At 53.6% G+C, this 23,324-nt stretch overlaps 1 protein-coding gene across 3 annotated transcripts in view; it reads right to left on the reverse strand.

Annotated features, from left to right (window-relative positions):
- Nucleotides 1–1,920: 1,920 nt before the first annotated feature.
- Nucleotides 1,921–23,324, reverse strand: part of MAP2K3 (mitogen-activated protein kinase kinase 3) — a 32,744-nt gene continuing 11,340 nt past the window's right edge. The window contains exons 1-13 of one of the 3 annotated variants that reach the window (XM_032703642.1): nucleotides 21,140–21,452; nucleotides 16,537–16,569; nucleotides 16,096–16,165; nucleotides 14,219–14,267; nucleotides 11,254–11,367; nucleotides 10,639–10,758; nucleotides 10,048–10,164; nucleotides 9,855–9,906; nucleotides 8,924–9,051; nucleotides 8,221–8,298; nucleotides 5,964–6,103; nucleotides 5,205–5,250; nucleotides 1,921–4,741 (exon numbers count right to left, since the gene is read on the reverse strand). In XM_032703642.1, the coding sequence (XP_032559533.1) occupies nucleotides 4,658–4,741; nucleotides 5,205–5,250; nucleotides 5,964–6,103; nucleotides 8,221–8,298; nucleotides 8,924–9,051; nucleotides 9,855–9,906; nucleotides 10,048–10,164; nucleotides 10,639–10,758; nucleotides 11,254–11,367; nucleotides 14,219–14,267; nucleotides 16,096–16,165; nucleotides 16,537–16,569; nucleotides 21,140–21,155 (1,047 nt within the window). In that variant the 5' untranslated portion in view covers nucleotides 21,156–21,452 and the 3' untranslated portion in view covers nucleotides 1,921–4,657. Of the gene's footprint in view, nucleotides 4,742–5,204; nucleotides 5,251–5,963; nucleotides 6,104–8,220; nucleotides 8,299–8,923; nucleotides 9,052–9,854; nucleotides 9,907–10,047; nucleotides 10,165–10,638; nucleotides 10,759–11,253; nucleotides 11,368–14,218; nucleotides 14,268–16,095; nucleotides 16,166–16,536; nucleotides 16,570–18,187; nucleotides 18,216–21,139; nucleotides 21,453–23,324 lie in introns of those variants that run through there. The other 2 variants (XM_032703643.1, XM_032703641.1) reach the window with 2 other exon arrangements.

Below are 23,324 nucleotides of genomic sequence, written 5' to 3' on the forward strand. Positions count from 1 at the left end.
GCCCTAGATACAGGCTCAGCCACTGGGGGGAAAAAAAAAGAGAAAACTTAAGCAAAATAAATAACCTGCAGCCCCAGAAAAACTGGCTGCATCATCACACCCCCTGCTAATCCATTAGCCAGCCCTCCTCTGCACGAGGCTCTTAGGAACGGTGTGAGCTCCAGCTCAGGAGCTTCTGGAGAGAACCACCATAGAACAGAATCACAGAATGGTTTGGGTTGGAAGGGACCTTAAAGATCGTCTTGCCATGGGCAGGGACACCTTCCACTATCCCAGGTTGCTCCAAGCCCTGTCCAACCTGGCCTTGAACACTTGCAGGGATGGGGCAGCCACAGCTTCTCTGGGCAACCTGTGCCAGGGCCTCCCCACCCTCACAGCCAAGCATTTCTTCCATTTATCTAACCTAAATTTCCCGTCTTTCAGTTTGAACCCATTGCTCCTTGTCCTATCACTACGGTTCCTGATGAACCAGCCCAGCAAAGGGCCAGTATGACCAGTACAAACACCCACACTGTACTGGGGGAGTGCACTGGGGGTCTGCCCTCTTACAGGGACTGCTCCCAGCACACGTGCTCAGCACAGGGCAGGGAAAGCTCTCGGCCCTTCATTTGAGGAGGGCTGAGCCACTGCAGCCCTGACGGTCCCCATGTCCCCTCTCTGTGTTGGATGTGCTGAGTTTTCCCTTCTCTGCAGCGGGAGCTGTGTCCTCACCCTGGTTTGAGCTCTGCCTGTTCACACCTCGTGACAGTCCCATGGGGAAGTCACCGGGCAGAAATAACCTCTTTTGCCTCTGTTTAAGACAAATGGGGGGGAAAAACTCCACCTTTTCTCCTAATAAGGGAACTCAAAGTGATGAATTTTCCACTTATCCTGAAGTTCTTCCCTCGGAGGCACTGATGCATTTTTAATGGTCTCGATGTAGCTATTAAGCTGGTAATTGGAACAGAGCGGACTCCAGCTCCAGGCAGGTCGGGCCCCCTCCGAGCGTGTCCCCACGCCACGCGGGTGGGTGTTTCTGGGGTCCCTGCTCCTCCCAGCATCGCTGACCCTGCTCGGCCCCGTGTCCGGGCAGATCATCACCACCAAGGTCCCGGCGCTTGAGGTGCTTGTCTCCGGCCTGATCCTGCCTGAAGAGGGCTGACAGGGAAAACATTTGGGAAAGGAACCGTCCCCTTGCTCCCTGTCCCACTGCGAGGAGAGGTGAAACGCCGCCCCCCGCCTCCCGTGCGGACGATACCCCGGACCACCCCCGGTCACGCACCTTCGAGGGAGGAGTGGGAGTGCTAAGGAGGGGTGGGGAGTGTCACAGCAGGTTGGGATGGGAAGGGGGGACCCCGCCGCGTCCCGTCGCCGGCGGAGGCTCATCCCACCCGCTCGCGGCTCATCCCGCCGGTCCCGGCTCATCCCGCCGGTCCGGGCGCCGGGCGCTGCCTCCCCCTCGCGGCCGCGGGCAGCGCGTGCTGCCCTGAGACCCCCCCCCGGGGTTCTCCCCCACTGTCCCCCTGTCCAGGAACCCACTCCCCGGCACCCACTCACCCTCCTTCCCAGCCCGGCGCGGGGGGAGCAAGGCCCTGGGTATCCCCTGGCAGCGCTCCCGGGAGGGGATGCTCCGGGGGGGTATCGCTGCGGGGATGAGGCTCGGAGGGAGGCCCGGGTTGTACAACCCCCAGATTGGGACCAGTATCACCCCACAACAGGAAGAGAAAGTACGAGGGTAGCAGGATCCCTCCCCAGGCTGCCACCCCCAAATCCCTTGGGGGCTGTTCTGGGAATCCTGGGATCTAGGGGTCCCAGCTTGTACAATCCCCAGATCGGGACCCCCAGCCAAGCTGCCACCCCCAACATCCTCAGGCTGCTCGGGAGCCTGAACAGCCCAAGGCTGATGCTCAAACAGTAACAAGAGGCGCCAAGAAGCACATCTGAGGATGAATTTTATTGAAAACAAGGACTGGAGTTGAGGGGTACAGACCATTCCCAGAAGTACAAGGGGAGTGGGGCTTCTGATGAGAGCAAAAATCCTCACCCACCTTAAAGCCAAGCTGATTCCCCCACAGGGAACTGCCAGGGCAGAGGGAACAACACAGGATAGAGAAGTGCAGAGGTGAAGAGGGAGATGGGATTAGGACAGGTAAGACCCCTGTCAAATGAAGCAGAGCAGATGGCACTCAGAGGTGATGTTTGCCTCTTTAGCAATGCCTCGCTTCATCCACAGGGGCCCAAGCCCACCCCAGAGGCATATCCCCCCTGTTTGAAGGGGAAGTTGCTCCCTTTTCCCAAAATACAGAAATCAGGACTTTCTCCAGGAGGAGAAATGCAGGGGGGAGGAAAAAAAAAAAAAAAAAGACATGCAAAAAACCCCCACAATTCCCCAAAGCACCAAAAAAAGGGGGGAGATAAAGGAAGGGGAGAGGGGTCAAAACAAGGAAGGAAGGGGAAAAAAAAATAAAAGCTCAACATCAAAACAAAAAGTAATCCAAAGTAACCAACTATGAAAAAAAATACAATTGTACATCTGAGCAGCAAAGCCGTCAAACCGAGCGGGTACAGGTGAGCATCGGGTGGTTTGCAGAGCAGGATGAGGATGGGGGAGACATGAACATCAATCACTTCCTTATTTTCCATCCAGAGGTGGGCTGGGGGGGTTAGGATTGAACCAAAGCTGAACAGGGTTTGTGCAGCTCCACCTGGGCTGGTTTTCTCAGGGTTTGTTGACTCAGGGAAGGGGATCAGAGAGATGATGGGGGGGGAAAGCACTGCTGCCTGGTGGCCCAGCATGGGGACATGAAGGACTGAAAACCATGTGCCCCAAAGCAGCTTTCCTGGGAGCAGCTGGCAGGGATAGATGGTGTAGAGCACCCCAGTTCCCAGGCAGAGGGTCCCCAGTGCCACTTCAAACCCTGGGCTGCAGGAGGTGGGAGCAATGAATTTAAGGGGACATAATCCTTCATTGGAGGGGGGACCCTGAACGCTGGAAATGCACCCTGAAATCCAGACCTCCAGGGCTTGAATTTCAGGAATAACGTTTTTAAAAGATTCAGTTAAAAAATAGATGTCTTTCTTTAAAAAAAAAAAAAAAAAGAAAAAGAAAAAATCTTAGGCCAGGGTGTTTTCTAGTAACCCTTCCCCACCTGCCCAAATGTAGCCAGAAAAACACTATCCATTCAACCAAATCTGCTGGCCACATAGATATTCACACATTCATCACTGATTTAAAAATATATATAATATATATATAGAGCACACATACACACACACAAATATATATTAGAAAAGAAAAAAAATCCTTTTGAAAAACTCTATTAAAAAAAAAAAAACAAACCAAAACAAAATCCACAGCCGGTGCATTTATCTGTGATCATGTACAGTAGAAGCCAGAAATCCCTCTTTGCTCCCGTGGCTCCTCAGGCTGGGAGCGTGGGGAAACACATCAGGTTTTCACAGTGGATTTGTCAGGAGAGAAGGAACTGCTCCTCCCTCCTCCCACACAGAAGGGCTTTAATTTATAGCAAGTTAGATTAAAACTAGGAAACATGTTACAAAGTCCATTATATATAGACATCAAATGTACAACTGGCGGCAGCCCCGGGCGAGTCACTGGGGTTTGGCTCCCACTGACACCTGGGCAGCTGGAGGGGTTGGAGGCAGTTTGGGACACGAGGAGTGTGAGTTCAGCCTCCAAAACAAGTGGGTGTCACAGTGGAAGGTCTTACATCAGCTCCAGGTTGGAAGGGAGATGGAGCAGCGTCTTCTCCAGGAGCCAGGGGAGGTGGAGGCAGCCAGGGCTGTGGAAGGTGATGCCCGGGGCAGGGATGTCTCCTCCGAGCCCAGGGCTGGAGGGAGAGAGGCAGCACCAAGGACCTGCTGTCTCTCCATCACCTTGTGCCCACGAGGGAAGGGAGTGCTGGATGAAGTCCCGTGGGCAGGAGTGGGAACAGCCTGGGCTGCAGCGTGTGCCAAGGTGGGCTCATGAAAAAATGCCCTTTTTCTCCCCCCACAAGGGAGCAGCAAATCAATTGAGGGAGGGGGATGCCTGACTTGATGCTGCCTCAAAGGGTCATTACGGTGTAGAGCCAGGCATCAAAACAGCCTCTGGTGTGAAAAGCAGCACACCCAGGGAGTCCCACAGCCCCTTAAAAGGCTGTGTAGGTCCTGGGAACAAAGAACCAGGCACAAAAGGAAGGTGAGCGAGACCAGACTCCAAGGAAGGGACTTTGGGCAGGCAAGAGTGGTGCAAGCACAGCAGCATTGCTTCTCTCTGCCTTCCCCAGGCAGCAAAGAAACACAACCCCCTGCACTGTGCACAGGCTGCTGGGGAGGGGAGATGCCCTCTGGCACCCTCTGCCCGCTCAGGGACCACGGGCACAGTCCTGTCCCCGGGACAGATACGCTGGCATCAGCAGGGAGCTCCTGAGCCTTCTGTCCCCACGGCTTAGCTGGAAAGGTGTTGGCTTCAAAAGGCTCATCCTGGGGGATTTCACAAGGCAAAGAGAAAAAGAGATTGCAAGGCCAGATGGGGCCAGAGGTGCCCCCGGGCTGGGGAGGCTGGGGAGGTGCAATGTGTGCAAACCACCATCAACTCGAGTCCTCGTTCGCTCTTCTGCGGGGGAGCCGGGACAGAGGGGCTGCAGGAAGCCGGGAGCTGTGCTCCTGTTGGGAGTTAGGAGTCATCCCCCAGGATCTCTGTCACGAAGGAGGCCATGTCAGTCTCTTTGGTGTCGTGCAAGGTAAAGAATGGGTGTTCCTGCCAACGAGACCAAAGACAACATCAGCTGACGCCCAAGGACAGACAAGCCCAAGCGCAGACCCTGGGGGATGTCACACAGCTGGGGAGGTGCTGGGGGTGGGCACCAACCTCCTCCCCGGGCTCCCATGGACAACATCCCTCAGCTCAAAGATGAACTTTGGCATTTCTAGGTTCAACCTCAGCGGGATGCCCCATCTTGGCAGCTGTACTATCACACTTTGAGGTCTAAACTCTCCAAGAGCAGACAGGACAGAGGGAGATAACACCTAATAAACCCTGACCTTAACACCCGTGAAATCAACACACCCTTCCACCTTAGACACGCTACACCCATCCCGTTCCATGCATGAAAAATCATTCACTCATCCTATTGTCCCATTTCCCTAGAACCTGCTGGACCATTGATTTGACTTTCAAAATGCTTTGGAATAAAGACCAGCAGAAACAGCCCCATACTTACCATAAGTTCTAAATAGTTCATTCGCTCAGCTGGGTTCTTCCTTAAGCTGGAAGAAAAAACAATGGGAGAGAAAGGCTGTAGGATGTTTTTCTTTTGCTGCACGTGGTCTGTCATGGGGGATCTCCCCTTCCCAACCAACATGACATGTTTCTTGTGGGCTGCACCCATCCCCTCTCCCTCCTTGGCCGAGCAGGTCTGAACCACCAGCAGAGCAGCCAGGCAGGTAACTGAGAAAGGACAACTCAGTGTTTTGCCATGAAAAGCGCAAGCCAAGCAGCTCTGCAGCCTGCCCCACACAGACCAGAGCAACTGGGGAGGAGAGGTGGTTTCCCATCACCCACAGGGTGGGCTCACCACTGCCTGGCACCTCCAAGCAGCACACAGGGAGCAGGGGACACCCTGAGGGGAACAGCTTCCCACAAAACCACAAACCAACTTTCACCCAGAGGCTGCCAGGGGTTTGTTCTGGTTTCATTGCCACTTGGCCAGAAAACACCAAAATTTCAGCTGCAGCAACAGCAAAAGGGGAAGGGAAACGTCTGTGCCTTCCAACCAGCCCCGGTGAGTCAGGCCGAGAGCAAAACCAGTTTGGGCAGCACTTCCTGCCATGCCAAGAACCAGCCCTGGTATGGCAAGGTGGGGAAAAAGAGGTTCCAAAAGGATGTCAAACCCAGCCCCATGCTTCACTCCAACCCCTATGGATCAGGGCTCCTCACCAGCCAGGCTGGGAGAAGCCACCAGTCCCTGCTGGAGACTCACCACTGCGCCGTGAAGTCCACGAACTCCTTGGAGAAGCGGTCAGCAGGCAGCTGGGGAGAGGGCTCCTCCACCACCTGCTTGAGCTGCTGGAAGGGGGTCCCCCAGGACTCATATGGGAAGCGGAGAATGGCCAGTTCAATCTGAGGATGGAGACAGGGAAACCTGAGACACCGGGACAAAGCACAACCCCACACAGCCCACCTGCCTCAGCCAGCTCAGAGTCAAAGGCAAACCCTCTTTCCTTACAAACCATTTTCAATTTGGGTCATACCACTTTTTTCTTCCCTTTTTTCTTTTTTTTAAATAAAAAGACTCAAGAGGCCAAAAATACTTCCTTTTGAGGCTGGCTCAGCATATTAATGCATTTACAGGAAGCTACCACAGATATGTAAAATGGGATTATTTAAAAAGATAATCACAGCACACATTTTCTGCTCTTGGCATCCAAAGTGCTTTGCTGGCCCTGAGGCAGCCTCTAGGCCTCAGGCTAGTACTGTATGAGCTAAACACACAAAAAATCCACAAACCCAAGAAAAATGAAGTGTTAGAACATCATTTATCACGATCTTTGCCAAAACCACCTCGATTATTGGGTCCTTCCTACAAGTCACCTCTGCTCCACAACCATTCAAGCAGGAAATAGCCCATCACATCTCGGGCAGTTCTCTTCATGCCAAGATCAGTTCCCATCTCAAAAGGGGAAACAGAACCTCCAGACTTGCCTGGTAGGGTGAGACAGGATGGGAGGAATAACAAACCTGAAAGGACAGAGCGGGACAGAGCCCGATGCCCTCACCTGCCTCTGGCTCAGGTCAGGGGAGCTCAGCTCCTGCTGCTGGAAAACTGAATAAAGCCACCATCCAGTGAAGGTCTGGATTAGCCCTGCAACTCAATGGCCCAAAAACTGTCCAGTCTGAAATCAATCCAATTCCTTCAGAAACAATATTAAAAAAAACAAAACAAAACAAAAAACCTCCAGGAAGCCAACCCAGAAGGAAGACATGAGAGGGAATCAAACAGGTCAGGGTTCCAACTCAGCTGCAGCCTGGCTGGCTTTCAGCAAGGTCCCCTCTCCCTTCCAGTTTTGGAAAGGTTTGGATATTCCATCGTTAACAGTCTTCCATCCCACAGCTTCCTGCAGCTGATTATATTTCCAGCCCAGCTCTGCACTGGCAAGGGGACACCAAGGAGAGGGGCTTGGCTTTGGCACTCTGGACAAGACTGGCTGGGGAAGAGGGAATATTTGCCAAGAGATCTCTGCGGCACAGGGATGCAGCACCCAAAACAAAAGGCCCTGGCTAAGAGGGCACAGGAAAAATTCCTGAAAACAATCTGCCCACAGAGAGAGAGCCAGTCTCCTGGAAAGCAAGAGCCCTGTTCCTCGGGCAGCATCCCTTTGAGCCAACAGCTGGGATTTCCTTTGTCCTCTGGCGCCAGAGGATCTCAGCTGCCTTCTGCAAGATCCATTTCTTGCAGGAGGTGGATAAACCATTCTGAGCAGCTGCAATTTTGGAACTGAAAGTATTTCCCCTTCCTCTTGGCTGTTCTGAGCTACCCCACAGGCAGGATTTGCTGCAAACCCCACACACAGCAGCTCTCACTGCAGCAGGGCTCGTCCCGATCCCCCTGCAAGGCTCTGGTCATGTGGGAGAGGGGTGAAGCAGGAAGGTTGTACTCCAGCAACAGCAAACCCTGCTCCACTGACCACCTCTCCAGCCAGCACACAGGGAACTGCAAAGCCCTTAAAAGGCAGACTTTTGGATGCCCAACTAAGCCCACGGTCATCCATATATTGTTCCCTGGGAGCCTGACCTCACATCCACACAGCTCGGAGCTAAGGAGCTTTTCAGAGCTGGCATTGTACACAAGTAACTCTGTGGAACCAGGCAGGGGTACAAGGGAACACTCCAGAATCCATCAGGAAGGAGTAAGAAGGGAGAGTAGGACAGAAGATGGATGATTTTGCCAAGTTTGCCAGTTGACTTGGAAAGAGCCACGGCAGTGGTGGCAACACTGGCAGCACACTCCAGCTCTGAGCTACCTGCCCTGGGGTGAGGTACCCTGTGTGCACAGGGCAGCCCCCTACCCAGTGCTCTCAGTGTTTAATCTTGAGCCCTGAGCTATCACACTCAGATTTAGCCCTGTTTGGTGTGTCCCCACCCAGCTGCCACTGCTCACAGCAGGGGTACAGCCCCACCAGCCCAAACCCCATCCCAACCCCAGGGCTGCAGGGGCAGGTCCCAGCCCTCGGTGTTACCATTGTGATCCCAAGGCTCCAGACATCTGACTTCACGTTGTAGCCCTTCTGGTTGAGCTCTGGGTTTATTCTTTCTGGCTGTAAGAGTAAAATGGAAGATATTACAACTCCATCTCATCTTCCCCAAGCGCAAACCCCGCGAGGCAAATCTCTGGCTCCAAAACATAGGTTGTGTGGATTTCCCTGGTTCACATCCCCATGGAGGCAGGGTCTGAGGTTAAATGTGGCACTGATGAAAGACATGTCTTGCTCCACACAATTCACATCAACTCTCCCTCTTCTCAGGAGAGTGAGACTTGTAGTACCCCTGCAGCACAATCCTGCCCCAGGAGCACACACTACCCACATGGATGCCACAGATGGCAAAGGGAAATTCATACTGACTTGAGGATGAAATGAAACAATCCTGCCAAGGAAAGCCTCAGTATTTTCTATCCAACAAGGAGCAGCCCTTTCAACCACCACCAGCCAGTCTTTTATCCTTCTGCAAATGGAAGGTGGCAGAGGAAGAGCCCACTGAGGGATTAACACGCAGAGCAGGGCTTACAGGGAGGGTAATCCCATCCTCAGAGTGCTCTGCTGAGTCAGGGAGAGCAGAGCACTCTCAAGTGCTTTTCACCTCAGAATGGAGGTGAACCAAGACTGATTTCTAAGCAGCAGCCTCTTCCAGTCAAGGCTGAAGGCTGCACAGGATTGCACTTACAGCCATGTAAGGTTTGCACCCAGCATCCATGGTCTTTGCAACTGAGTCCACCAAGTAGCCACTGATCCCAAAGTCACACATTTTCACATGTCCCTCCTTGTTGATCAGCACGTTGGAAGGCTTCACATCTAAGAGAAAATGCAAGAGGGCAAATTAGGTCTTTGCAGGGGTACTGAAGAGTCTGAGACAAGATGGACAACTCCCTGCCAGCCTAGGAGGGGGATCAGACCAGCTCTAACACAGGGGAAGTGAGGCAAAACCCCACCAGTTTTATTTAATAAAAGTCGTTCACAGGTAAACTATAACCACGTCCTCCAGGAAGAATAAGCCTCTTCTCTAAAAAGATTGAAATACAACATGGAGGAGTTAATCCCCAGCTCCTTAAGAATGATTTATGTGCCCTGCACAGACTTAAAAGCCCCATTCTGCCAAATTCTCAGGACAGTTTGCATATCACGCATATCATGATCTGTTCACAACTACACAAGGGTCTATATACCAGGATGAACAGCACGACCTGGGTGTTACAATTCCCATCTGTGATTTTATAAAGGTCTCTTTCAGCCCTCACCTTGCTATAACTACCCAGCCAGGAGGATCTGGGGATTTTGTGCCTCCAAGGCACCTCGGTACTCCCAGAGAGACGCCCATAAAAATACACATAAGTGAGGAATTCAGTTATTACACTCAACCCTTCATCTGGAGAGGAGGAAGAGAATGACATCCTGCAAGCAGAGGCCTGAGAGATGCATCTCAGGAACAAGTCTTGGGTATCTAGATGTATCTACCACAGTCCTAATAAGTACCAGCACACCCCACTTTAGGCATCCCAGATGGACACACCAACCTATCTCCTGGAAAGGAATCTTCCCATAGCTTATTTCAAGGTTAGATCTCCAGCCACATCCTACTAATCCCATCCAGCACTTACCTCTATGGATTACAGAGAGTTTACTGTGCAGGTGCTCCAGAGCTCGTACAATCTGGGGACAAACAGTGAAAAGGCACCCATTAGTCACACACAGCACCAGCTTCCCACTGCAAACACACTACAGGCCTCAACAGAGCCCGGCAACTGGCTCGAGGGATGCACAAACCCACATAAGAACACAAGAGGCACTCACAGACACAGCCATTTTCCCCAAAATGTCTTCAGGGATGGTTTTCTTCTTCTCCAGTACTTTCTTGTAAAATTTATCTAGGGAGGTGTCCATGAGTTCCATGCAGATCCACACATCGCCCTGCAGATAGAGAGAAAGCAGCTGAGAGGGAATTCCCTGGAAGTCCGTGGGAGCTGAAGAGAGTGGTGGGGATGGATGGACAAAGGGACCCTGCCCTTTCCACACAGGGCAAACCAAGGTCCCTGCCGTGCAGCTGCCATTGGCCAAACCATCAGCACATGGGCTCTGCACTAGACAGCGATGGGGACAGATGTCCAGGTGCCAGCAAAGCTACCTGTGGTGGCCTCCCTTTGAGGGTCTGCCCCAAAGTCAGTCCAGGCTGTGGACAACATGCTCAGGCATCTGCCATGGAAGTGAGGAATGAGCTCAGGTCAAACGCTGCCTGAAGAAGGGAATCCTTTGACTTTGAGCCATGGCAGCACCTCAAACAGCTCAGCTGGGCTGAAGAGCACAGAGGTGTTTTGGCACAGTCTGATGCCTTCAGCACAATCACACAGGCCCCAGGTGCCCCCCAGGCATCCACCAGCTCAGTACCTCACGGAAGAGGGCCCCGTAGAAGGTGACTGTGTAGAAACAGTCAACTGTCCTCATGGAGATGTCCAAGTCCATCAGTAACCTCTTCTGCTCCTGAGTGTTCACAGTGGCTCGAATCCTCTGAGACAAATATAAGAAAACAAGGGTTTGGTGTCAAGGGTTTGGTGTAGGTGTGATAACACCATCATCCCTCAGTCTGACTCACAGGCTCTGCAGTTCAGGGCAAGCATTTGATGCTTATTTTGCAGCCAGTAGCACCCAGGAGATGTCCAGATTCCCTCTGCCAGACAGAACCTTAATGAATGCCAAACCCTTGGCAAGCTCTGCAGCGGATGCAGGACCAGGCCAGCAGCCAGGACAGGCACTCTGACATCCAAACCTTGCACTGCAGGCACCAAGCCTGGATTTCAAAGCCTGATATCAACCCCACAGTGCCCCACAGCTGGTATCAGCACAGACCTGTCACCAGACAAACCACACCAGGAATACCAGAGGCTGCCAAACCCCAGTAAGCCTGTCCCCGTTTTGCCACAACCAGTGAAGCTCAGCAGTTTCTCTGCTCCCTCGGAGCTGCACATCCTGATCTCCATCCCCTCAGAAGGCAGCTGTCCTCACCTTCACAGCCATGATGGTGCCGCTCTGCGCGTGCCGCACTTTCTCCACCACGCCATAGGCACCACGGCCCAGCTCTGAAATTGCCACCAGGTCATCAGCCTCCACTTCAAAGTTCTTGAGAGAGAGAGAGAAAAAAAAATAAAATCAGGTACGAGCACACTTAACAAGGACATCAGCAGAGATCCCATACTTTCAGCTCACTCATACAGAGCATTTCCAAACAATGGTACCTATGGGACTCCACCCGCTCCTGTATGTACCAGAGGCACCACACTTAGAGAACATGGGTGTATTTTTGGCTCTGTTGAATCAGAGCCCAAACTCTCTCACCCCCATACTCACTAGGGCTCATTTAATTCCCCCTCTGCAGCTGGAGATCAGGGACTTTCATCCTTTAAGCCAGGGCACGCCGCCACTGGAAAGGGCACCAACCTTTGGTGCCTCTCTACCTGCTCAGGATTACCCACACAAGGGTATTTCTGCGGTTGCTGAACTATTTGCAGGATTTTAACAGCTCCTGGGCCAACAGGGGCAGCAGTCAGGAGTCTCCACCACAGCTCCAAATCCCTCTGTGCAGCTGGGGATCCCTCACCTGTCCACACATCCCAAAAATCATTGGTCATAAATACACCTATGCATCTAATGACACCCAGGCAAAGCCTCTGTCAGATGGAATGCTGCACACAGTGACTAAATTCCTCATTATTGGGGAGTTTCAACGGGTTTTACCTGCTTTTGATACTTTCTCCCACCACCAGAAAGCAGCCAGCAAGATAAAACACGAGTTAGCACCAGGATGGAGCTCAGGCAAGCACAACTACAGTAAGTCTTGCTTAAAACTGGAAAAAACCCACAGCCAGCGCTCAGCCCAGTGAGTGCCCAACACAGCAGGGTGCCAGCAAGCTCCTGCACAACCCACAAACAAGTTTCCCTAAAGACACGTTCCCCTGTAATTGCTGGCTCTGCTGGGCAGGGCACGAACCGAGTGAGACACGGGCTATTTTTGGACACTGCGTTCATCGCTCCTCATAAGTCACAGGCCTCCTTTTAGCCAGGCTTTATCCAGCCTCCAGTTTTCCTCCGGTCTCAGGGAACAAAAATAATACCAGGATGCCAAATTGCCCCAGTAGCCACAAAGGCAGCAAGGGTGGGAAACAAGCACGGCACAGCGCCGGATGCTGTGCCTGCGAGCTACGCCCAGAGCAGGGAGAGAGGAAACAGCCTCTGGCGCTGAGGAGCCAAGCTGGGACATGTGGCTGCCGGGCTTCTGGCCAGCAAACTCTCCTTGGCACTGGCCACAGCACAGCCAGCAGCCACCAGCTCCAAGGGACCTTCCCACCAGTCCCGGCTCTGCTGATGGAGCCAGATGTGGCTGGTGAGGCAGGAGCAAGGGAGGGCTGGGCTTGAGCTCAGCACTGAGCTATGCACTGCCCAGCACAGGAAGGTGCCGGCCCTTTCCTGGGCAGGACAGTGGATCCTGAAACAAGGAGAGCAGGGTTAAGGGGGACATGTTTGACCGCCCACCCTGGACAGCTGGCAGAGGAGCAGGGCAGGCTCACAGTGCCTGCAGGGGCCTCCAGGAAGGGTCTGGTGGTGCTTTTCTGGACATGTGTTGCCCTGCCCAGCAACAAGAGGTGATGGATTGCAACGACGGAGCCAGCGCTTCCCTCCCAGGACAATGGGATGCACGGCATGGCCTGCACAGATCTGATGGACCCGAGGTCATCATCCACCCCCATGGCCTAAAGCTGCCCTTCTGCCCAGGTCCTCTTCTCCACTATGTCACTCCAAAACATCTGGACCAGACCCTTCCTGCAAACATTGGAGCAGGCAAGGAAGTGACTCCAGAGAGTTTTCCCTAAGCTGCAGCACTGTCCCCTTGCACACAACATGCCCAGGCTGTCACAGAGAGCATCTCTTCCCAAGCTATTAATATGCATGACACAATGGCCAGAAAACAGCACGGGCAGCAGAATCGTTCCCTGGATGCAGCCAAAGCTTCCCCTCCTCTCCCGTAACCCTAAAACCTTGCACTGAGGCCAAGGGACCCAGATCCCACCAGCCAAGCCACCTCCCAGCCTGGAAAGGACTGGATATAGGGTTGATCCCATGCAGAGTATTTTTAGCTCACTTGCAAACAGCTTCTGCAGCCCCAGGAGAGCCCATAACAAGAGAATGAAATAAAAAAGACAGTGGCTATTTCTAGCAGTGTTTTTCATTAGGTCACTAGGAAAGGTTTCGGAGAGATGGAGAGAAGCTTTGTGCCCAGTTTCTCCTGGGCCTCAGCGAGTAGCACAGACCTGTGGCTATGTGGGACACAGGAACTTTGTTTGGGGCAGTCTGTGGGCATGGTGAGGCCACCCTGATTTAGGGCAGATGGGCTGGGTCATCACAGAATAGTTTAGATTGGAAGGGACCTTAAAAGTCATCCAGTTCCAACCCCTCTGCCATGGGCAGGGACATCTTCCACTAGACCATGTTGCTCCAAGCCCCATCCAGCCTGGCCTTGGACACTTCCAGGAATGAGGCATGCACAACTTCTCTCCACCCATTCAGTGGGTGGTGAGACTGTCAAGGGACCGCTGTGATCTCCCACTATGGACAAACTGCCCACCTGGCCTTTGATGGCACTGCCCACAGCCAAGAGAGACCAGTCAGCAAGTGCACGGGCTCAGGGACAAGCCATCCAGCAGGCAGGGTGACCCATTCAGCTCCCCAGCAGTCACTGCTCTAAATACACACAGACACCCCATCACTCCACAGAGAAGAGGTCCTGCTGTGGGATGTCTCATCCCTGCAAAGCTGCACCAGAAGCTGCACCAGAAGGGCACCATCCACCTCATAGGGTGCTCTGGAATCTCAAGACCTGACCTGACAGGATGTCAGGCATGATCCACAGAGCCTTTTATGCACAGGGCAAACAACACTGGAAGCAAGTAAAAAAGGAAACCCCACTGACACGTACTTTATCTCCAATGGTAATGAACGTCCTGGAGTCCAAGTTCCTCGGGGGCCTGCAAGACAAGAGAGAGAGTCAGGAGAGAGCCCAGCTTCACTAACCCTCTTGGCCAGAGCCAGGTTTCACATTCCTTTGAGCACTTTCAGCTGCTGCTTTCCCCCGTGCCTTGTCGTGGGTTCAAACCAGCCCCCTCCAAATGCTCACAAAGGCTTTAATCGTGCCAGTAACACCTCAGCTCACACCCACGAGGCACTCACTGCACGCAGGCAGCCAGAACCCCGGGGAGTCAGCCAGGTGAGACAGGCATATCAAAGCAACAGGCTACAAAACCATCCCTGCTCAGGAGACAAGCCTGAGGAACCGAGACCGCCGGGATGAGCCGTTTCTGTGGCAGAGCAGCTCAGCTGTCATGTTTTGACAGGCAGGTGTCGTAACAGGACAGCCACGTAGCCCGAAACGCGCACCGAGGGAGCAACAGGTAATTCCTCACCCGTGAGTCATTTGTGTGCACTCGCTGCCTGTTCCAGGCAGGCAGGGCAGGCAGCACTTCGGTGTCACGCTTTGCACAACACCAGGCAGGCGAAAGTCGCCCTTTATGGCCTTTTTCCTCATTGCTGCCCATTTCCCATTGCGGGCAGCACGGGACTTTTAGAGCCATCCTAAGAGTTCTGTCCCTTTTGCCTCACTTCTCTGCTGTCCCCATCCCCTGGGACCTTCTAAGAGCAGAGATTGCCCAACTCTCAATTCCCATCAGAGCACGAAGCAACCTCCAGCTTCGAGGTTGCTTCAAGGAAGTACTTCAGGCTCAAAGCAAAAGCCTTGCACTGCGCAAATATTTGCACTGCAGCTTGAAAAGCACAGAGAAAAGGAGCCGTGGACAGCTTGCACCAGCCCCTGGGCATGCAAACGCCCTGCAGACTCCAACGTGAGGCCTTCTCCAGGGGAAATTCAAATGCTGGCAGGAGCGGAGACAGATGTGCCCGTGGGGGAAGGAGGTGGCTGTTACATTCGAGGCTGCACAGCTTTAATTAATGGGGGAGTTCCCCTGCCTCCCCCTCCAGCTGATCTGCCCTCTCTACCTGGGGTTTTCAGCAGTGATATTTCCCTTTCTGGGATTTCACTGCTCTCCTGGAGCTGGGAGAGTTCTCTAGAACAGGAGCAAACAAGGCTCAGCAGTGGAGACACAGCCTGAAGTGTTTTGGAAGAGCACCATGGAGGAGGAATTTTCGCCGTCTGCTCTTTGTCAAACCAAGCGCTGCTGCCCTGGGCTCTCCCCCACGGCACAACAAGCATCAGCAGCACGAAGCAAACAGGGCAGAGAGAAATTCCAGTGCCCTGAGATACTGCTGGGCACCAGCACCAAGCAGCACAACAGTGTAAAATGTCTGTGTCCTCCTCACACCAGGGCAAGGAGCTGCAAACAACCCAAACTAACCCTGATACTCATGCCATGCAAAGCATTCCCCAATTCTCACCCCCCCTACTCGTGCCATGGTCCAGCTGTCACCACCTCTTCTCTTTCCCTGCACTAAAAACCTTCCCCTCTTCTTCCCTTGGGCAGATTTGCTCTCTCCACCACATCTTTGCCCTTTGGCATTGGCACAGCCATGGCAGAAAGATTAAGGAGAGCTTCCCTGCTGTCTCCAAGCCTTTGCCTTTCAACCATTTCAAATCAAAACAGGCACCTCCCAGAGAGACACAGGTTGTGCATGTGCCTGCACACACGTGTGCATAGGTGTGCAATTCCTTCTCATCACTCACGAGCCAGAGCTTAAGAGAAAAGAATAACTGTGCTGGTTTTGTGAAGTCTTCACAGGCCATTCCTCTTGAGAAAGTGCCAAATCCAGCTCTGGAGAACATCTTTAGGCAGCAGAGATACTTACGTTGTGTTGGCAACGGGCTGTTTGATGGGGACACATGTTATCCTCAGATCTGGTTTCTTCCTGCCTTTCACTGGAAGAGAAGATACACAAATGAGCAACTGGATCTTTGCTTTTTTTCCTTCAAGCATCCTGTTCCCTACAGCCACCAGGCAGGGAATGCAGGGTTTGGACCCCCTCACCACAGTGAGCAAAGTGACAAGAAGACCACAGTGCTCATGACCCTTTGCCCAAAATTTCAGGCAAGAGCCAGAAGCACAAGTGGGTCTCGATGTCACTGTCAAGGATTTGCCTGCAGAAATATCCAGGGGTGCACTGACAGAGACCATTTTCCAGGTCTTGCAGCCAAGCGCTCTTCACCCTTCATGGCCATTAACAGTCCCCTCTCTTTGGAGACTTAAACCTTTTTCGGGGTTAAAGCTGTGATTTCTGCCAGGCACTTACCTGGTTTGTGTGGCTCCAAGGATCCTTTGGAACCTGAAAGAGAGAAAGAAGACACCAGCTCAGCCTTCACACTCCAGCCCAGCCGGGCAGCAGCCGCATATCCCTCATGACCCATGCAGGGCCCCAGGAGAGGGAGGCAGCTGGGCCTCGGGAGCTCAGCCAAACCTGGCCCCATCCCCGTTTCTCCAGCCACAAGAGGTCCCCATGCCATTAGGGATGTGCAAGGTTCCCGAAAATGCTCCCTGTCCAAAGGTTCCTTGTCCCCCAACCCCCAGCTGGGCCCTCCTGGGAAGAACCGGGGTTGGATCAGGCATGGAAGGCAATGACCACCAGACCTCCAGCAAAACCAAGGGGTTAGTCCCAGAAGGAGTGGGGACACCCCAAACGCAACTAAGGGAAAACAGGCTAAAAACAGGCAGGAACTGACTGTCAGCCAGTAGTGGACCCACCACAAACCCAGGCTTGCAGAGGCTGAGACCCTCCAGACAGGGCACCAGGAGTGACTGGTAAGAAGATTCTCTCTTCCCACTCCTCCCAGCTCCAAACAGTGCTGAGATAACATCCACTGCTGCAGAGGGAAACAGGGCTCAGGCAGGGCCAGGACAGGCCAGATACTTGCATTCTACCCCTGCACATTGGGAAAATAACCAGACCCCAAGGGGCTGAAGTGCTGCAGTCGAGAGCATCGAGGTCTTGATCCCCCCAGGCAAGACAAAGGGGCAGCTGCACTTTGCAGCTGAAGGTGCTTGTGGCTGCACAGAGCTGAAAGATGCATTAAAAAGCAGGAATATCAAGGTGTGCTCCAGGCAGTAGGATGGGAGCAGACAGCTCAGAGTGGCCTTGGATAGCCCTTCAAGACAGCTCCTACCTGCCTGGCTCCCGGGAGCAGGCGTGTGGACAAAGTCCAGCACTCCAAAGGCTGCCAGGCAAAGGAGGGGAGAGGCAAGGAGCTGGAATTTCAGCAGGAGACACAGCACCACGTGAGAGCTCCTGCAGCTGCAGCAAGACAGGAGGACAACACATGTCCAACATGTTCCCAGCACTGATAGCCCCCATCCCTGTCCCCTGCAATCTCCAAGATAAAACAGGTGGTTGGAGCTCACTTTTCCAGTCCTGTCCTTCCCCAGATGCAAACCTCACTGAGTCTGCAGGTCAGAGCTGGTCTGCAACATACTGCAAAGGTCCCAACTGCAGGACCAGCAGCATCCCTCCCTGCTGAGGGAATCAGCATGGATCAGTCTATACCCACATTTTATCTGCCATTTTTCCTTTGTCAGAGTCAGCCCATAAGGCCTGGGACCAGCACGATTCCTGTGAGTGATGTGAACTTCCAGCTCCATGAAAGCGGCCAGCAAGTCACTCCACCCCAAACCGACCCCTCTTGGATGGAAACCACCTCTGGAAACCCAACTGTGCCACGGCAATCACAGCTTCTAATTTGTGAGCCTGCAAAGTGTCCCCTGCCCATCGCCCACCCGGCAGGGCTGGAAGGGGCACTGTGAACAGCCCCACACACCCACTGATGGCACTTTGCAAAACATCCAGCTGAGTGACGACGACAGGAGCAAACGCAAAACGGAGCCAAAGGAAAGGTGCTGTCTGTGGGTTCGGAAATGCCTCCCCTTCCCACAGCCAGCCTCTCGCTACTCACCGTGGGAGGCCATGCACAGACCCTAAAAACTGGGGTCCCCAGACTCCTTCTGCACCCAGGCAAGTTGGGGAGCTCGCCGTGGGCACACATTCCATCCCAAGGGACGCATTTAGCTCGGTGCTGAGCGGGAGCCTTGCACTGAGCGCTCCTCCCCCATGGCCTGCTCCAAAACTCAGGCTGGTTCCTGCTTCACATGCAGCCCCCCCAGCAGTTACCAGCTAGACCTCCACACGAAGCCCCGAAATACCCCCTCCTCCTGGCTGGGTTTTTGCTCCATCTGTTTGCTCTCCCTCTCCCCAATTGCCATAGTAACCCTGCACAAAGCGCCTTCTGTGCCGCCGGCTCCCCTGGCATCGCGGCCACGGGTGACTCACGGGGCAGGACCAGGGTCCAGGGGCTCCTGGAGCCAGGCGGCCCGTCCCGCAGGCGTCAGCCCTTCCTCAGCCCCGTCTGCAAGAGCGAGGCTGGGGGGGAGCTGGGAGCACTGTTTGGTGGAGCCCAAGCTCGCAGGCAGGAGGATTTGCAGCATGGGTTAGAGGGGCAGCAAGGGGCACGGAGAGTCCCTGTCCCAAACCCCCTGCTCTGTACAGGAGAGTCATTCAATGCCTCTGTGCATTGCCATGAACTCTCCTCCAACAGGGGCCCTGCACATCAGCCCATTTCCCTGTGCCCCCAAACTACTATCTTTGCCTTCCCAGTACTGTACCACTGGCATCAGTGACCATCTCCTTCCCACCCCATCCAGCCTAGCCCCAAATGTATTCCCTAGCTCCAACCTGAAAAAGCACTGATTAAACTGGAGGTATTCCACCACCACTCCCAGGCTCTGCCAGGGCCACCTACGTTGGTGGAAAACCCCGCTCAGCCCATGCCTGCAGGAATAAAGTCACCCTGGGTGCTGCCCTGCAGCCAGAGAGCTAAGGCAGAGATTGGATTCGCCTGTTACGGCTCTCCCAAAATTTGTCACAAGATTTCCAGCCCCTGCAGCCTGGCCTGAACTCCTTCTTGCTGAAGCTTCTTCCACTGCTTGCAGCATTAGTGCCTCTACAGCCCCCTCAGGGAAAGCCCATGCCCTGCTTGGGTGAAGGAGGGTGGAGAAAGACTAGGGAGGGGAGAAAAAAAAAAAAGGACAAAAAGGAAAAAAAGGAGAAGCAGAAAGGCAGCAGGATGGGCATGACACGACCCTGCAATTCAAGCTCTTGAGTCCCAGGGCAGCATTTGCCTTTAGCCCCCGCAGGCAGCTGCTGTCAGCTCCTTCCCACTGGCAAGGCCCCCCCAGCACTGTCTCTCCCACATTTGGGATCCCAGCAGGGTCAGTGCAGGAGGAATTGCTAGAACGTGCACAACTGCTTAGGACACCTGAAAACCCTGGGAACACTCCAGTTTCCCAAGGTTCTTACAAGAGGGGTGTCTGCAAGCACAGAGCACGGCTCCCCTCAGAAGATCCCTCCAGCAGGAGGAGGCGATTTGGGGACATGTCACAGTTATCCCTCTGCTGCCAGCCCAGAGCCCATGGGATGGCAGGGCACTGCTCTGGGCACTGGAAGAGGCTGCTGGCTGTGGACACACACGGCACAGCACCCTGCACTCAGGGCAGGGGAAAATTAGCTGACAGAAGTTCCTGGTGCGGACGAAATTGCAACCCACGTGATGCTGCAGGCACTAACTGCATCCTTTATGCTAAGAAAGGAACCATTTCCTCCTAAAGAGAAAAAAAAAAAAGCCTACCCATTTTTTTTTCTCATGCTATAACCACCACCAGTCAAGAACCGCCAGAGACACTTCCTGGAACTGCTTAATTCTACACCGGAATCCTCATCTTTGCCACCACCAACTTCAGCCCTATTAAGTTGCACCTCTCCCCGGGAGGTTTATCCTTCCCACTCCACTGGCGTGGGCGGAGAGGAACAAGCAGGACAATCTAAAGAACTGCAAATAAAACTATTTGCCTGAGTCGACCTTTGAAATCAAACCTCTTTGCTGCTTCCCCGGGGCTCTGGTTGCAGCCCCAGGTGAAGTCAGAGGCTGCTCTGAGAGCTGCACCGCTTTGTTAGTGCTGGGGGAAATGTTTGGGATGCATCCCGGTTCTCCTCGATCCGAGGAGGAGAGTCAAATGCCATGGATAAGGCAGAAGGCTGGAGGGTGGGTCCCAGCCCTGCTGCGAAGAAAGAGCTGGAACTAAAAAGCATCAAGGAAAAAAAAAAAAAGAATAAAGACATTTGAGGCAGGGTGCAAAGCAGAGAGGGGAATTTGGGTGCTTGGTCATGAGAGCCAGCTCCTCACAGGCACACTTCGTGCTATTTTCCACTGTTGAGAGTGGAAAAAGCTGCCTGTGGAAGTGGAAAAAGGGCTCTCAACCTGCTGAAAGCCATCACTCATCAGCCTGCCGAGGTCCTGCTGCAGAGGGGCTCCAGCGGGTCATCGCCGCCCCACGCTCCTCACTTCTGCAAAAACTGCTGGCGAGGAGAAGGAAAAAACCACGCTGCAGAAAAAGCCCCTTGCAGCCCTAGAACAACCTGTCAGCCCGTGCTGAATCAGAGCTCCTGACTGCCAGGGTCATGGGCACCCACTTTTCCCATGCAACAGGCTTTTTAATACGGGACAAGCATGCAAGAGCCTCTGGAAAACCCTGCGTCCCAGGAATGCAACTCAAACCGGAGCCAGGAGCCAGCTTCACCCGCTGCATATTTTCCTTCAGACATGCTAGATTTTTATTTATTTTATACTTTTTTTCTACAATTAAGACACCAGAGTTTTAATCCCACACAAAACATGCAAGCTTCCAGTGCTTTAAAAATAGATCCCCAGCTGCAAACACCGGCCCCCCGCCCAAGCAAGGAGAAAGCAACAAAACCGCATGGATTGACCCCAAAAAGTTACACAGCCTCTTTTAGTACCAAAATCAGCCCTCTGCTCTCCCCCACCACGTGTTTTGGAAATTGCAACATCTACCTTGCTTCTTGTCCATGGTTTCCCAGAAATGAAGAGCAGCGCTGGCACGCCTGGCAGAAGAGAGGGATGGGGGCGGACTGACGGAGGGAGGGGAAAAAATTCCCACAGGATCCAGCACACTGCACTTCTTGCAAGCACCGATGATTCTTTTCAGTGGGAATGCATGGCCCCGAGCACTCCCTGGCTTCACGCAGCTCTCCTTGCCCACTGTCCCCAGCTCCCGGCGGTCCCCAAGGCTGGGAGCAGCAGTGGAAGCAATTGGGGGGAGCCAGGGAAGGTAGAGCCGCGTTCCCTCATCGGCAGCTGCCGAGGTTGGCCGGACTCGGCTCCGATTACCCTTGAAAGCTCAACAGTTGTAAAAACTGCAGCAGTGAAATAGCAGGTGACGTCAACAGGAAACTGGTGGGGAGCCAGCTCCAGCTCCAGCTCCGGGAGCCGCCGAAGCGCTGGATTGCCACAGTGCATCCCGGTGGGACACGTTTTCTTCCGACAAACTGAGTCACTCAAACCCAGCCTGCAGGCCCAGGCATCCCACCAGAGCGACCCTTGCCCCGGGACAGCCCTGGCACCAGCCAGCAGAGCAGAGCAGAGGGGAGCCCATGCTCCCTGGCTTGGGCACCAGAGGGGGTGCCAGGATGGAAAGAGGTCACATTTCGTTGTGCTGCAGGTGACACGTTAATTGCTCTGCCACTAACAACTATTACCACAACAAATAGTAGAAATATTGTTCCATGACAATACCCGCACGGGGCTTAGCAGCTATTCCAGGGTGACAACTGAGACGGCATCTCTGGTGGCAAAATCTAAATCGCTGCGTGGATTTGGGTGGCAAATAGCAGGGGAGAGTGGGGGACCAAAGCATTAGTTTCTCTGCAAACACGTGCAAAAAAGCTGTGGCAAAGTGTCGCTGCTCTTCCCCTTTTCCTTAGAGCCAGCCCAGCAGAAGCCAGAGCTGTCGTTCCTGATCAAAGCCAGGCTCAGCTTTGACAGGCTGCAGTTTTGTTTTCGATTTCCCTGACAGCCTGGAGGGGAAGATACTGTACCAGCTTCTTTACCTTGCACTAATTATAGAAAATCTGCTGGTGCTTTGCTCCTGAGCTCTCTCCCAACTCCAGGCTGTGCTGGGCCATGCACATTTGCAGGCTGAAAAGTCAGAGGTCAAGGTAAATGCACATACCAACATAATGAGTGGCTCTAATTTTAAATAGTGTTTATGTAAGCCCCAGAAGGACTGCGGAAGGTATTTTCTCAGGCTCATTTCCACTCCCAGGGTATAGTTTCAGGCACAGATCATCAGCACATAAAGGATGCTGACGCAGGAGCTGCTATTGCAGATGGCACTGAGAGCCACCAGCACCCACCCCTGGCACTACCGGGGAGAGCGATGCTGTGTTGTCCTCCCATCACAAACCCTCTTAGCAGCTAATTCCCTCTTTCCCAGACATAGACATTCCAGGGATCTTCACAGACACCCACAGAGTCAGAGCTGCTTTGGAGCAGAAAGTCCCTAACCCAGCAGGTGGGATGGGAAAGACAATTTCCTTTGAATTAGTCCTGTTGGGTTTCAGCGCCGAGGACCAGAGGTGGTGTAGAGCAGAGCTTCCTGACATCTCAAAAGCATCTTAAAAAACAAACAAACAAAAGAAACGAAAACAAGCCCAAGCATCCTTTCAAGTCTCACCATTGGCAGCTCTTTCAAAAGTTTGCCAGCAGTAGGAATTGCCCAGCCTTAAAAAATACGCACCTTTTGCCATTAATTATCCAATCCTTTATAGGCCACAGGTAATCCCAGAGGAGCAAAAGGCAGCGGGTGTTTCACTGGCATTAATGAAGCCTCCCTCACACCTCAGTGCTGGGATGTCACCTGTGACAGGTGAGGGAAGCTGAGGGAAGCTGAGGGAGCAAGTCCTGCCATGGGGAGAAGTCCCAGGCACTCGCCACAGGGTCTGGCACACCCTGGCAGAGCCAGGGACAAGGATGGCTCCCATCCCTCCCAGCAGCCTCCTGCCAGTGGGCTGGCTTGAATAAGTGGAAGAGCACACCCTTAAAAACAGCAATGAGCTCAAACAGCGCCCTGCCAGCACCGGGCCCCTCTCCCCACCCTTCCCCTGCACACAGGCAGCCTCTCCTGAGGTAACTTTGGTTAGGGCCAGGTCACCACCACAGCTAGGGACCGGGGATGGGG

The sequence above is a fragment of the Chiroxiphia lanceolata genome, chromosome 16, assembly GCF_009829145.1.
Source record: "Chiroxiphia lanceolata isolate bChiLan1 chromosome 16, bChiLan1.pri, whole genome shotgun sequence".
NCBI classification, from domain to species: Eukaryota; Metazoa; Chordata; class Aves; order Passeriformes; family Pipridae; genus Chiroxiphia; species Chiroxiphia lanceolata.